This window comes from Bradysia coprophila, unplaced genomic scaffold, assembly GCF_014529535.1.
Source record: "Bradysia coprophila strain Holo2 unplaced genomic scaffold, BU_Bcop_v1 contig_138, whole genome shotgun sequence".
In the NCBI taxonomy this organism is placed as follows: Eukaryota; Metazoa; Arthropoda; class Insecta; order Diptera; family Sciaridae; genus Bradysia; species Bradysia coprophila.
Genome location: NW_023503409.1, coordinates 1,697,374 through 1,712,772, shown reverse-complemented (window position 1 = coordinate 1,712,772; position 15,399 = coordinate 1,697,374). Strand labels below are relative to the sequence as shown.

The 15,399-nt window shown below is 34.7% G+C and overlaps 1 protein-coding gene across 1 annotated transcript; it reads left to right on the top strand.

Annotated features, from left to right (window-relative positions):
- The first annotated feature begins 2,829 nt into the window (after nt 1-2,829).
- LOC119073358 lies at nt 2,830-10,537 on the top strand. Its single transcript, XM_037178760.1, has 4 exons — nt 2,830-3,335; nt 7,033-7,539; nt 7,633-10,073; nt 10,135-10,537. The coding sequence occupies exons 1-4, from the start codon at nt 3,318-3,320 to the stop codon at nt 10,484-10,486; spliced, it is 3,318 nt and encodes a 1,105-aa protein (XP_037034655.1). The 5' UTR covers nt 2,830-3,317; the 3' UTR covers nt 10,487-10,537.
- Nucleotides 10,538-15,399: the final 4,862 nt, after the last annotated feature.

The following is a 15,399-nucleotide window of genomic DNA, read 5'->3' as shown; positions in this document are numbered from 1 at the left end:
CAACATTCGATACTTATTTCGATTCACGAAATAGAGTCACATGAATATGCGAAAAGCCCCTGGGGTCCATAAGTAGATATAAATGTGTCACATTTATTTAAGAACAATTATTATTCACAAAATCTGTTCAATCGTATTTTGCTATGCCGAAAGGTGAAAGCACCGACACCGACTGAGTAAAAGATGAAAGTAAGTACATTATGATTATTTCTTGGTTCTTCAAGTTCAAGATTTGGGTTTGGTACAGTTTAGTATAGAAAATTGTTTTTCTTTTAAGTCTAAGATCTGTTGGAAGATTACGCTTTACACTCAAGCTTACATACATGGTAATACATGGTATTTTACCGATTATATACACTCGTTTATTGGTGAGATGGAAACAAATGAATTTTATGAAATTAAAGAAAACTTATTATCAGCTTTGAATTTTTAATTCTTGCGACACAATCAACAAGTTATGTTGCAATAGATTTTGTTTTAAAACTTTTATAAGCGTCAAGCGTGTTGCCGAATAATAACACTAGCTTCCTCTTTTGTTAGACTATTACTTCAATAGACTTAACATACAGTCTGATATACACGGCCACATTATCTGACGTTTTGTAGTCGGTCGATTACTTTTCGTTGTTGCTGTCGATAACAAATATTGCCGTTTCGATAAGGTTAAGGCTAGGGACAATCTTAATTCACTTAAGAGGTCAGCTAACGATAATGGTAGAATGATACAATGGAATAACGGATGTTGACGTTTTTTCGTAATTTAAAATGTTCATTCGATTTCAATGCTCTTTTTCGGAGACTTTAAATTGATTTGTGACGGATAATAGTTATTTATGTAACAAGAAACGTATGAAGATATATTATCCCACTAGATGTCAGATTGTCAATCCGAGGCGAAGCAGAGGTTTGCAAGACGTCGTGTCCGATTTTATACCAGAATACGATTTGTATTGCATAAAACGTTTTATGCAATGAAAAAATGAAATATATATCGAAGATATTCGTAATATGACGTCAGCAACACATGGTTTTTATCGCGCTAGTGCGATAAAGTCCCTTGCAAATCCTTTATCTAGTGCGATAAAATACGTTCATATAACATTGCACACAGACTGCGGAAGTTACAAATATCATCACTGAATTGCATAATAGTTATTTATCTACCAAGGTAGGTATGAAGGTATTTTTTCGCACTAGATGTCGATTGTCGACCCGAGGCGAAGCCGAGGTCGACAAACGTCGTGTGCGAAAAAATACCGGCATACCTACCGTGATAGATACAACGTTTTTCGCAATTTCGGGCCATAATCACCTTTCCAATGCAAAACATGTCCTACATTTTGTTCTAAAATTCTTGTGTATACAGAAATTCATTTGAACGATCAAGAAGGCTGCATTATAATACACATTGCAATGTGATGTAAAGAGACGCGTTGAATGAAATCGAGTAGTCAATGCTTAGTATATACGCTTCAACAATACGTTCGGTATAATTGTGTGACTCTATAGCCGAATGGCTAAAGTCGCTGCATTGTGCTCAAAAACCTTTTGGTGTCGGGGGTTCGATTTCTGGTCAATGCAAGATTTTTATTTATAAAAATTTAGCCTTCGTTGCAGGTAATAGGTTCTTTAGCGTGCGAAAAAAAAGTTGATATCGCACTGCGTGCGAAAAAAAAGTTGATAACGCACTGCGTGCGAAAAAACGTTCATATTGCGCTGTGTCCGGGAATACAGTGAAATAAATACCTTCAAAACGACATTAAATGGATGCATGGAAAGGTGATGATTATGGACCGGAATTGCGAAAAGTAATTTTACAATATTTAATGAAAACGCTACATTAACCATTGCCTTATTTACTATAAACAAACAAAAAAAAAACTATTTCTAACCATCTCGACAAAGTTTACTTAACACTTATGAAAATAAAACAAAATTTAATTTGTTGAAAGCTAAAGATACTGTCGCCTGTCTTTCATTCAGACCAGGAAACACAATAGAAAATAATTCTATAATTATAGCCGGCAAGAATCCATCATAGATTCGGTAGCAGTTCATTTACAGCGACATTTGATGTGTAATTGTGTCAGTTGGTATACATTTCCTTTCTGTAAAATATCGAATAACAAATTCAAATTACATCAATATTGACAGACGTACTATTAACTGAAATGAAATTTCAATCCAGATATAGCATGTTTAAATAGCAACATTACAATAATTCAGTCGATTCAAATTAAATGAAACCATTTGACGCCGAAGGGCATGTGAATTCAAACAATAATTCGATTTATTGGTTCTCATCTTAAACGTTTTTCGATTTATGTTTCTCTTCTTAACATACCGTTTATGTTCATAACGTTTAATATACTTACAATGTCATTGAATTCAAGATTGAGGTTTGATATTAAAATTCATATATATATGTAATGTAGCCTCAGCCTCATGCTACCTCATCATATATGAGTATAATATTGTTTCTGTAAATAACATAAAATTCTTTAAGACAAAATATTTTTACTGCCAACGTTTTGTCTACAAGGAACTTAATTCCGTCGTGTACAAACGGTTAACATTTTATTTCGAGGTACGTACAAATGTATATAAAACATCATAACACACCTTTCTCCTTACAAACGAAATAATGTAATGAAAACTTGAAGACGAAGAAAAAAGAATTAAAATAAAAGAGTTGAATAGAGGTACCTTGGAGCGGGGGTTCATAATTTTTTTTGTTGTGTGTGAATCTCTTCCAATGTTCCATGTACGATAAATATTTTCTCTGGTTTGAAGATGAGCATTCCGATTTATCATACCACATTTTGATCAGTAGAATTTGAATTTTTGAATCGTGCGGTCACATTGTTAAAATCCAAGTCTATTCGAACGTAAAATAAGATTGTCTGATCAAATTACAGGATCAATTTTCATTAATGATCATAATTGTGGCTATTTGAAGAAATAAAAAAAAATTAAGTGAATGGAATAGTGTCTTGTATCCGATGATTGTTCATTTCCTGACTGTATCGGAAATTATTTACGAAAATTAAATTTCATTCCGAATAAAAATCAACATTTTATCATCTGAGGATATTTTACATTTAAATTGGATTTTTATTTTGTGAATAATATTCAAAACAGAAAATAAAAGTTTGGCGAAATTTAACAATTTAAATTTGTCGTCAAATGTGAAAATCTTCGCTGACACACATAAAATACTCAAGTGCTTAAGTAAATAATGGTCGTTTCTGTTATGTATTAATGTGCTATTCTCCCAGTGACATCTTCTTAATTTAAGAAATTTGGAGTAAACGAAAATGCGGATATCATTTCTTGTAAGTATATACACTCATCGCTGCGATGACCTACGTAAAAAATCATTTCTATGGGTAAATAACACTTTCTTTCGGAAATTACCGACCATTTGTATGTCTTCTGCTCTATTCAAATGATTGTTGTGAGAGTTTTGATGATTTTTCTGATTTGTGTAGATTTTTATTTCAAATAAGAAAGGAGGAAGATCATTTCTTGTGTATACAGACAACATACAAGATTCAAGAAAGAAGTATAAAGAAATAAAAATTTTGAGATCAAGTTTGTGTATTTAAAAATTATTATTTCTTTTTTTTTTAACGTAAAATGTTGAGAACCGGATAAAATGGCTTATAAATTGGGTATATTCAAAAGATTGGAAATGTTTTATGCTTCTGCGTAATTAAAATGTATAGAGAGTCATCACATCACATTTCGGAACAGTTTTTTTTTTATAACAAAGAAGTAATTAATCGAAATTCAATTATTATTAACATCTGTGGTCTCTATTCTTCTGACCTCATGAAAAGATTTTGATTTGTTCCATTTTTTTATTCAACAAAACAATTTCATCGCAATTGTGTTCGCTAATGAAATGTTATTGTAGATCCACGAATTCCTTTTTTCTTCGGAGTAACATTTTACCAAATTATTTAACATCACAATTTGATTCCATATACTTCTGATATACAAATTCACCTCTCAATTTCTGTTAATTGTTGTAAATCGTCGCAATTATATTGCTTTCACTTAAACCTACAAAAAATATTCTTATCGATTTTTAAATGCTTAAATGGCTGGGTAAATCGGATGAAAGCAAAACGTGTGCTAAAAAAACGGTTTTTTTATGTTGACTTTAAAATGCAATAAACATAAAGAAGAGTTAAATTGATTCATAAATAATCACACACTATAGGTGCAGCGAGTACCGACACGTCCACTTTTATGAAATGCGGACCTTTTCTATTCTTTAATATTTATGGAAATTTTAACTTTAGGTCATTTGTGATTTTATCGTGGCTCCGATGTGTCTGCCCATCTCCGATTATTTATTTCGTTGAACGTAATGTTAGCTCGAATTCAGCGAAAGTGGAACCACTTTTGCGGAAACAAGTTTAACAAGTCGGTCGGTGGTACAGAAGGATCAATTAATATTTAAATAACACGGAAGAGAACACGAAAAAAAAAAACAAAATTAAATTTTATTCAATCGGAATCCGATCTAACCGAAAAATAGTCCGTAGTAGGTAGACCTAATTCTATGAGACTATTACAACAAGAGATTAAAAAATCCCAGTATTTCTTCCAATTTAATGACCCTTTTCCAACCCATTATTCGCAGCTTCAATCCGACGTAATATATATCCGTCAATACAAAATAACTCATTAAGATTTTACGGATGATAGGAATTATAAAAAACAATTCTCTAGTTACTAGACAATGCAGCAGGTTTATTGACACTTTTCTTATGACAATTAACTTGTGTTGCATTCAAAGATTAAATTTACAAACTCTTACCGACAAGGCAAACGAACTTCCGAAAATCACAACGCATATCCATACAAACAATGGAGATGCAATTATTTATAATTTTTTTTTAAATTAAATTACCCGTTCCTTTCGCTAACTTTTAATTAGCCTCTAAATTAACCCAAAGCAGTGCTAAAATATTGTATTGTTGGTGAATGCGTGGTGTGTACAGAAACTGTGATCTTTTTGAAGCATCCTCTGAATACCATAAACTTTTATTAGACATTCATTGCTACAAACTGAAACGATTAAAAATACTCATACCTTATGCGACTGGATGTGTGCTTCAAATTACTACACACATGAAATCATTTTGATAAATTGAAATTTTCAAATTTGCACAAAGGTTATTCGTTCCGTCTTATTTGAAAACCGTGTCCAATTTTTTTGTGTGCGTTATCTGATAGATGGTTTTTTTTTATTTCTCTTCGAAATTACAATCGATTTTGAATTTGAATAATTTCTCGGTTCAGCATTAAAATGTATACATTACGCTTCAGCCGAGAAAAAAAAGCCAAGTCAAATTTATGCGAATCAATGAAAATTATCTCCTCACATTTTTTCGTTGTTGCTAATATCAAAAAGAAAGGTGTGTTGTGTATAACATTGTAGCAAACTCATCATTTGTACGAAGAAAAAATTAATTTAAATAAAATAGATTGTTTTGACTAAAATAATCAGACTAAAAATCAGCGTTTCTCAACAATGTATCCGCATCACACAAACCATCGACAGTGGTATCGATATTTGAAATATTTTCCTCGATAAATTTTAATTAAAACTTATTAGCATTGAATAATTAATGATTAGATGCGATAGCAGTCGTAACTATATGACAACTTTCTTTGAAGAATTAAAAAAAAAATCAATAAAAAATTACCATCGTCTACCTACATGATAGGTTGGATTCCACTCAAATCTCATATAATATATGTAACTGCACATAGAAAAAAATGTTTTTGATGTCACGTTTTAACACTCTTAATTTCTCTGAAATTAGCTTTAATATCCGACAAACTCTAAAGTTCACACAATTTATTTTAAAAAATTGAAGAGACAAAAAAAGAAGAAATTAGAGACACAGAAGAAATTAGAAGATTTGGTTTATGTCTAACCTTGACCTCACGAGAATACCGTAAAAATATTAACATAATTTAAATTTTATTAGAGACCTGATGTCGATAGGTTCACAAACAGCTTAAACTTTCGCTGTTTCCATACATATATAAATGAATATTTCATTATTTACAATAAACAATGAATAACAAAAGATTTCAATGCAACAACAACACCAAACCTACTTTAGAATAAACCAGTCATTGGAATAATTAACGCCAACTCACAATGAAGAAACAATCGTGAATGATCTACGTGATTGAATTCTTCATGTATGTACTATGAATAATGTGATATCTAAATGTACCATGTACGTAATATTGTTGAGTTAAATGTAATTTGATGAATTGTGCGGTGCGTGTAAATACTCAATGTAACATAATGTAATGTGTATAAACAACAGCGATGTAATAAGTTCAAGTCTACCTAAATTAGATTAAATTACATAATTTACACCGCGAATGAACACTTTTGGTTAATTAACGCATCGTATCATTCATTACCTTTTAGACACCTTTTACAATGTGAAATGTGTAACCGGTAGCCAGTCTATTCAATGAATGTATTATACAGATAGACGAGACGACACTTTTTTAGACAGATAATTGATAAATTGTTAGACATATATGTCCGACTTGAATGACTTGCAAAGGCGTGCATGTCTTAAATGTTATTTTATTGTGTGTTTAAATAAACATTTGGCGTGTTGATTGAGTTGTTCGTTTGCGCGCATAAGTTTTATGAATCCAATTATCCGGTTATAATTTGGACATTGTCGATAGTGTCGGATAATCTATGACTATGAATTGGTATTTACTCTTCATTCAAACTTTCATAATTTTATAAGTATCAGAACCTATAGAGTTGGAGATGTTTTGAACTACCAACATGTTATTAATCCATCAGTGAATTTCGTCAGTTGACTTTTTGTTCGAATTATGTAAACTGTAGTTTAGAGTGTAAATGCTGCACGGAAAATATTTCTTTTTACGAATTCATTTCTGCGTTCTTCCAGCTACTATACTGGATTTTCTAGCATTATATTTGACGCAGTCCCTTTACATTTTTTGCAGGTACTCCCATCGCTAATACTAGCAGTATCAGCAGCCACCACATCATCCCCAAAAACAGAAAATGCAACAAAAACAGCGAAAAAAGAAACTCGAGATAAACGAACTGTTGATCAGTTCGGCCGAAGTCTGAATTCACACTTTAGTAATAATTTTAATTTTAACTATGGCTCGCCATCAATATCGAAACGAATATCGAACGCCCCCAAATACGACAATTCATTTTATTCCACCAATTCATTTGCATCACCACAATTCGCCCAAAGCGATTTCAACTACAATGGATTGGTCAAGGATTTCGATTCGCACGGTTCGAATTTCATTCATGAACCACCACACTATGCACCGCAGTATCTTGAAGCACCGGAACCAATTATCGAAATTATAATTAAGGAAAGCAACGAGTCGCTTCCGATCACTCCACAACCGTATGTGCAACAAAAGAAGCCGAAGGAGCAAGTTCAAGTGTTTTACGTTAAATATAAGAAGGACGATCAAAAGGGCGGACAGGTGAGTTACCACAATAAAATTAAACCTTTCGTGCAACACATTTGATCGTGTTTGACTTTGTAACTAAAACTAAATTTTACGAATGCCTTTCAGCTGGTTATTGATGACCCTATTCCTGCATTATCTCCCGAAGCATATCATCAGGAACATGAAAGTAACGACGAGGTAGATGATGTTTCGTATCCAGTAACACAACCACCTCCTCTGAAAACTACAACTCTTCGAACAATCATCCATCCCGATTCGGAAAAGTTCCATAGCAACAGTGGCATATATGTCACATTTAATTCGGAAAGTAAACACAATCAAGCGGATCACAGCTATCAAGAACACTTCGAAGAGAGCTCCATTCAACAAGTTGTGGCCAATTCGGATCAGCAGCAATACCATCAGCAATACTTCAATCCCAATACACATATCCAGCAAAAACAATTGAAAACAGCGAACCCAAACCCGAACAACTACAATGAAAATGCAGGGCCGAATAATTACAACAACGAGAATCACACACCATATCATTTAAGCTATCAACAGCTTCCTCACCAACATGGACCCACTCAGGCTTTCCGTGAAAATCACGATCATTTTTATCGCAGACCACCACCACCACATCAGCCACCATCACAACCAGCGTATCAACCACAGCCACAACAATCACATCCTCCCCATCCTCCCCATCCACAATTTCAACAAGAGTTTTCGAAGCCCAGCCACTCATTCGATAAGCAACAATTTACGGAGGGCCAAACATATCGATTCCAGTCACACCCGAATCAGCATCAGACGCAATTTAAAAAGCCGTCACGACCTAAACCCATTCCAATTCCGCTACACAACGAAGAACAACAGTCATACACTCAGCTAACACGTCCGTCTCAACAACAAACACACCAGCAATACGCTCAGCAAGAACAATTTTCACAAAATCGTCCACCAGTTAACGCTCCATCGCACAACAGTCCTCCACCACAATTCCAGCAACCGTTCAATCACTTCCAAGAGTATAATCGAAATACGAATCGATTCTATCAGCAGAATGTTCAGAGCGGAAGTTCAGCTCAACAACAAAATCCACCCAACTTCAATGTAAACACAGAGGATCATCGACCATTTTTACCAAGTTCCAATTTTAATGTTGAAAGTCAGAGACCCAGCATACCAACCCAAATTTTTAATTCAGATGTTAGACAAAACTATCGTCAACCAGAAATAGTTACAGGAGCTGAACTAGTCCAATCACTGCCAAAATATGAACAGCATATCACTGAGACAATACCAGCCACTCCAAACAATCAGATTTATCGCCCGTTAGTACAAAGTCATCCACAGCAAACACCGTCCGAATATAGACATACAACAGCATCTGAACAGCAGTTTGTGCAAACGAACAACTCTAATCAGATGCAAATTGTTCTGCCAGTTAACTATCAGCCGAATCCTTACAGTGTAGATCCATACAAATTACCTGAGTATATCACCCAGCCACGAGACAATCAGCAGAGCCAACAGAGATTACCCGAATCGAAACCGCAGTATTCGCCCCTTGCTGTGCCAATAAAACAGAATTTAAAACCAGGCCAAAGTGTGTCAACACTTGCAGATGAAGTTTTTTCTAGTCTAACTTCGGCACACCAGAGTAACTTTCAACAAAATGGAAATAACCAACAAATAACTGGAAGGAATAAAGTTTCCGTTCAAAAAACTGTCTCGGTAACACAAAGGCCATCGGAGACCACATACGAAGCTAAAACTACTACAACGACTACCGAACGTCCCCCATCAAGACCATCAACCACTTCTAAGTCAAGTAAAAAGGCCCAATTAGAGCTGCCTGACGAAGTACCTGACGATCTGCGGCAATCGCTCATCTCGTCCGGTATACTTGACAACGCCGACATTAGCATTCTCGATTACGATAAAATTGGAGATGTACCGATCGAATCTCTCCCTCCAGAGCATTTAGCCAATTTTTACGGTGCAGGAGGCGCCTCGCAAATATCCAGTTCGAACAAAGTCGTCACTGTAGTGAAACCGAATGGTGAACAAGTGCATGAAAAGGAATACAAAGCGAAACCGGATACTGAGCAAAAAATTTCGGCTAGACTACCTAATGTTGACCTGAAAGTAGTTCGATTCGATTCAAATAATCAACGAGCTGTTACTGACAAGTACATCAAACTTAATTCTACAGTTCTACCCTCCGTTGATATCGCCGACCAGCAGTACAATCGTTATCTGCCCCTAAAGGTGAATGGAGCTCAATTTCCCATACCGAACGTCGAAGAGCTGATAGGAAAAACGATTTCAAGTGTAGTTGTTCTGGCGCCGGTCGATACAAATCTACAAAACATTGATGAAGGTCTTGAGGGACGATTTGAACGAGATGTTTTGGACTCGAAACAAATTAAATTTGTTGCTGGTGATTCACTGAAACAGCTGATTAAGAAACCCACAAAGGAAAACTTTAAGAAATGGTTAGACAAAGAATCGAAGACAGATGTTGATTTGCAGAGTGTAGTGCTGTTGGTGACACAGTAAGTTTAATAAATTCAATTTGTTTTTCCAATTAAAATCTCTAACAAATATATTTCGCAGGGACAACAATGACAATGCTAAAGAAATCTACATGTACGACATCGGATTGCAAAGAGTGAACAAGTTAAGTGGTGAATTGTCGAGTGCCTTTGTTGATGTTGCAGAAGAAAATGCCAGCGCACAAGATATGGACAATGTGTCACTATCGGATAGTGGCATCATCGAACAAATGTCAACCAAAATTAGTCGAAGTGACGAAAACAGTGGAGCCGAGAATTTCGACGATGAAAGCGATCATGAATCACAACAAGCTTCCGAAATCGTTTCCACTTACATAAAACCGACCGCTGAAGAAAAGGAAAACGTTAACCAAATTGTTATTAATTCTGGATACAGTGTCATTACCCATTAAGTAAGATAATTTATATGTTTGAACTGAATAAAGAAGAGGAAAAAATTATTCGGCCCGGGTATTTTTGATTTAACTATGTTCTCACTGCTTCTCACTGCGGCACAAAATACGAGATGACCAGTAAACAATATTTCTTCTATCTGAAATTAACTTCGGCAGCGAATTCCCGATGAACTCACATTTGGTGCGGCACTAACGCTGAACATGACCTTGATCACTGATATATAGAAATATAGATAGACTGGCTTGATAGAACTGTAACGTGAACTGATGGATTTAATATGGACTTAGCTTGAATTGACTGGAAGAAAATTGAGAGTTTCTATATCAATAATAAGTGTATGCAGATCTCACTCTTTCAAAAAGAAAATGTTGATAAAGCGGTAACAGATTGTGGGTTTGCATGTTTTTTTAAACAGTTACAATACTTTAATTTTTAGAGGAACATTCAGAATTGAATAGAAAAAAGGGAAAGGTTATTGTTTCAACAGTAAAAAAGAAAACATTTATCCCGATGATCATCCGGATTTCGTTTTCTCAATAGCAATAACTAGCGCTACAGCAATTGGACCAAGAGGACTCTACAGGAACATACGAATCCGAAATGCATCCACACCTCTGCGTTTGAACGTTGCACTTCATTTGATTACAACAGTGGGAATCGTGAACGCTCCTCTCAAGAAGAGACTATTTCAGACACAGTCATTTTGGAAAAAAAATGTGTTTGTTTTGCATCAGCTTTCTGCAGAACTTGATGATTTTTACTTGAATTCCGCAGAGAACACTTTACTTATCAAGACAAAATGTAATTGATTTCCAGTACTTAGTGATGAATACTAGTTTTATATCAAACTTTGTATTCCATTAAAATGTAAAGTATAACTCTGAAGCGAACAGTCATTCATCAAAATCTCCCTAGAGTTTTAGTGAGAACACTAATGTTACTGATTTTACTCAGTTTAGAGAAAAGCACGAAAAAATTCATTGTATATCGCCTCCAGTTATTTACCTTTTTCTTCGCTCGCTTCCCTCGCGTTTTGACATAATTAACTTGGATTGACGAAAAGTTTTCCAACTATTATCAGTAAAACTGAATCGTAAAAAAAAAAAAAATCGGTCGCTTCTCTCGCTTTCTTCATTTCTATATTTCACAGAAGTTACTATTGAAAATGAGAATATTTAATCAACTGACAGCATTGAATCAATTATTTTTGTCACTATCATAGAATTGTTGTTTGTAACGCCAGATGTAGATGTTACAAATTTTAATGAGGTGGAACAAATAAAAGCATATCAAAATTTCTTTCAAGAAAGTTTTGTTGTATTCTAATTTTGTATGGGAGAACACTAGGAAATTGCTAGCAGAACACTTGTAAGATCGGACCCATGGGAGAAGTGTTGTGGCCCGAGTTTCTTGCTTATTTTTGTCGCAGATTGGGGATTTGAGCATTATTTCACAGGTCGGTCACATCTGTCACTTCCCCGAACAATATTTTCATGGACAATGTGATCGAAAATTAAATTTCCTAACAAATGATTTTGATTTTAAAATTTCGTACCTCAAAAGACCGACTCGAAGGCAGTGCCATCGCTGATTTTTGCGGTAGTGACTATAACAATTTCCACAATCTATAGATCCGAATAGTCTCTAAAAATGCTTCAGTAAGGAAGTGGTCAGTGGTGGAAGTAGATTTTATATTTCACTCTTATGAATAACATCAAGAAACAAAGAATTTCATTTTACTTTTTATTCATTAAGAAAATAAGTTGATTAATTTGTGTTTTTTTATTTAAAAAAAATTAACGCAAGACAAACATCAAAGCATGCACTGAATCCCCCGACGACGTGTATTATTGTCCTTAAATATTTTTAATGTTAGACAACCGTTAAACTGTAAATCCACAGGGAGGATATGATTTATATTTGAAACGTTTAAGCAGAACACTTACATATTTTACATTATCGCAATAAACTTTCGAATCAATATTTGTTGAGAAGTATTTCGTCAACCAAATTCTTAGGTGAAGTCCATTGGATCTACCCCTAACAGCACTCACTATCTCCAAATACTGTTTAGTGTCCAACTTTTCCTCTAATTCTATTAGTTGACCTACATGGAAATCAGTAAGCTTACTACCGGCACTAATAATTTTTTTGATACTATCTACAGTGATCACTTGTTTCTTGAGTACAAGCACAGATAATTGAGATAAACGTCCAACCAGTTCAGGCAGACCCTCAAGTGACGTGTCTCCCTTTATCCTTAGTAATTTTAATTGATTAAAGTTGCTAATGCTGAGGGAAAGCTCATAGTTCCATCGACGGCAAAACAAAGTTAAACATTCGACGACGACGTTCAATTCGTTGATAGCATTCAAAAGCTCGATAGGCGGATCACTAAGTGAAAGATTCAGTATCTTCAAATTACGCATTTTTCTGAACGTCTGTACACTTTCGATGCTGGGATTCAAAAAACTCCCAGTGTATATATTTAGAACCTCAACCTGAGGTGCATATTGTAATATATCGTCAATTTTATATAACTCATATGGAATAGGATAATTCCATGGCCTTCCCCATTCCCATCCGTAAATAGTAATTTCTTTGATTCGTGGACTTGATTGCAAAAGTTCAGCAATTTTAGTGAGGGAAAAAATATATGTGGATCTGATAACGATTTTCTGTAAATTCGCATTGATTACATCAGATGTTCCAGAAAAACGGTCATTATCGTACAGAAAATTTAAACTCAATATCCTCAAATTGGGCGGAGGTCGTGGAAAGACAAATTCCCATGTGCTGTAAGATAATCCTTCCAAATGTGAAAATACTGGAAACAAATCTTCCACTTCAGCTGTAGAAAGATTCCCATTTTGTCTAGAATTAAGCCAATATGAAATCCGTTTGTTTGAGAAAATCAAATATTTCAAAACGTTGTTGGGGCTTATTTTTTTTAGAGATGCCAAGATATAAGCGAAGTGCTCTTTGTCCTCAGCATTAATTTCTAATCTAGTAATTGAATGTAAAAAGCATTGGAAAAGGCGTATATCCGCTTGCATTTGCTTTTTCAATGTGAAGCGTGTGCCACTTTTAGAAAACTTTCCTTCGAACGCCAATGTGGCAGCGTCTTTCAATGTAGTGCACACTTCCGAGACGCTACACAAGTCGTCGGTGCTATTCAACAGCCACTTGCATATCACATTCAAACAAAATGAAGGCAGATCCAAAATGTGCATTTCCCGTCGCATACGCACTCGTTGCCCATCGATTTCATGGTAGCGATTAAACCAATTCAAAGGCACACCATCGGCTTCAATCATACGAATATCAAGCCCATTACCACATTTTTCACACGATACGATTGGTCCAAAATTTTCAACGTACGAGTACACGGTGGATAGGTTGACCTATAAATATGAAATTGTAAAACGGATTAATAGGAGATTAGGAGATCCAACTTTTTGTTAAAACAATATTTGACATCAATATAAAAGACCTCTAACCTTTAGTAAGTCACCGTCTACAGGAAATATTACTTCCAATTGTCGAACTTTTCTTTCCATTGCAGTCTTAAGTAAATACCTGCGACAAGAAACAGCAAAATAATAATGTGATCGCCCAGGAATAGTATTTTATTTGCAAAATAAAAATCTCTAAACAAGAACGTTATGTTCTATTACAAGATGAAAAGTACAGTTTTCGTGGTAATTTTGTTGATCTGAGGCGTATCCGAGGTCAATAAACACACGAAAACGAGACTTTTCATCTTTTTATCTCTAGTCATGTAATAGAACATGTAAATAGCATGTAGAACATATATTCGCCGAAAAATGGAAAGAAACATGCGAGCTTGGTTTTTCCCGCTTTATGCATGTAAAAGATTTGTGATACCCCTTACATTTCAAACTCAATTAATTAGAAAAATCATGAAACATGTGTCTTTTTCAAAAAATAGTCATTCATACAATTTTTGCCCGCGGACCGTTTTTTTACATAAGTAAGAACCCAGACTATATACATCAATAATTTAATCTCCGTTCAACGTGGAATAATCCTTCTACAAAAGTTTTTTAGGTCACTTGCGGTATCCTACAGCCTTTTTCAAATTAATGGGTAATCTTTTTTCGGATTTCGGATTTCGGATTAATTTCAATTTAATTAGATGCCATGGCTCATGTCCTCGATCCATAATATCTTTAAATAATTACCTTTCTCAAATTAGATACGGAAAAACTACAGGACTTGGGCTTAACAAGTACTAAGTCAGTAAGTAATGGTAAGTAAAGAGAACACATAAGGATTTCTGATTGTTTTTAGGTGAACACACAGTAAAACTTTAGGTTATCTCAGAGACGTAGAAGTGAATGAAGCACGAATGACATTGTTAAAAATGTGTTTGTCACGTGACAAATGTCAAAGCACTCAAACAAGATAGAAGGTTGATAAACTGATGACAGTTGGTTCTGGTACTATTGGTATGTGCTGAACGTAAACAAACAAAATGCCTGTCGTCGTGTCTTTTGAAGCATGAAAAATGATTGGCCGATCACAGACAGATGAAAAGTTGGCGACTGGGACGTCGCTTCGACAGATAGAGGTAGCATCTTTTTTTTTTAATAATTACTTTATTATCATTCCGAGTGTTTGACACGTGTGAAACACTATTTGCTGGTGTCTAATATTTTACAAGTGGACTAAAATAGAAACAACAAAATTTTGTATAAAAGTAATAACAAGCAGAATTGGAACAAACTTAAGATCAAAGAAATTGAGTCAAGGTTCAAGATCTGGGGCCATTTGTAAAAATATTGAATCCGATGATACCAATAGAAACCGTCATAACCACACATTTTAAATTATTTTCAACACAACCAATTTCAACGAAATAAAGTGCTAACGTGATGCGTGTAAC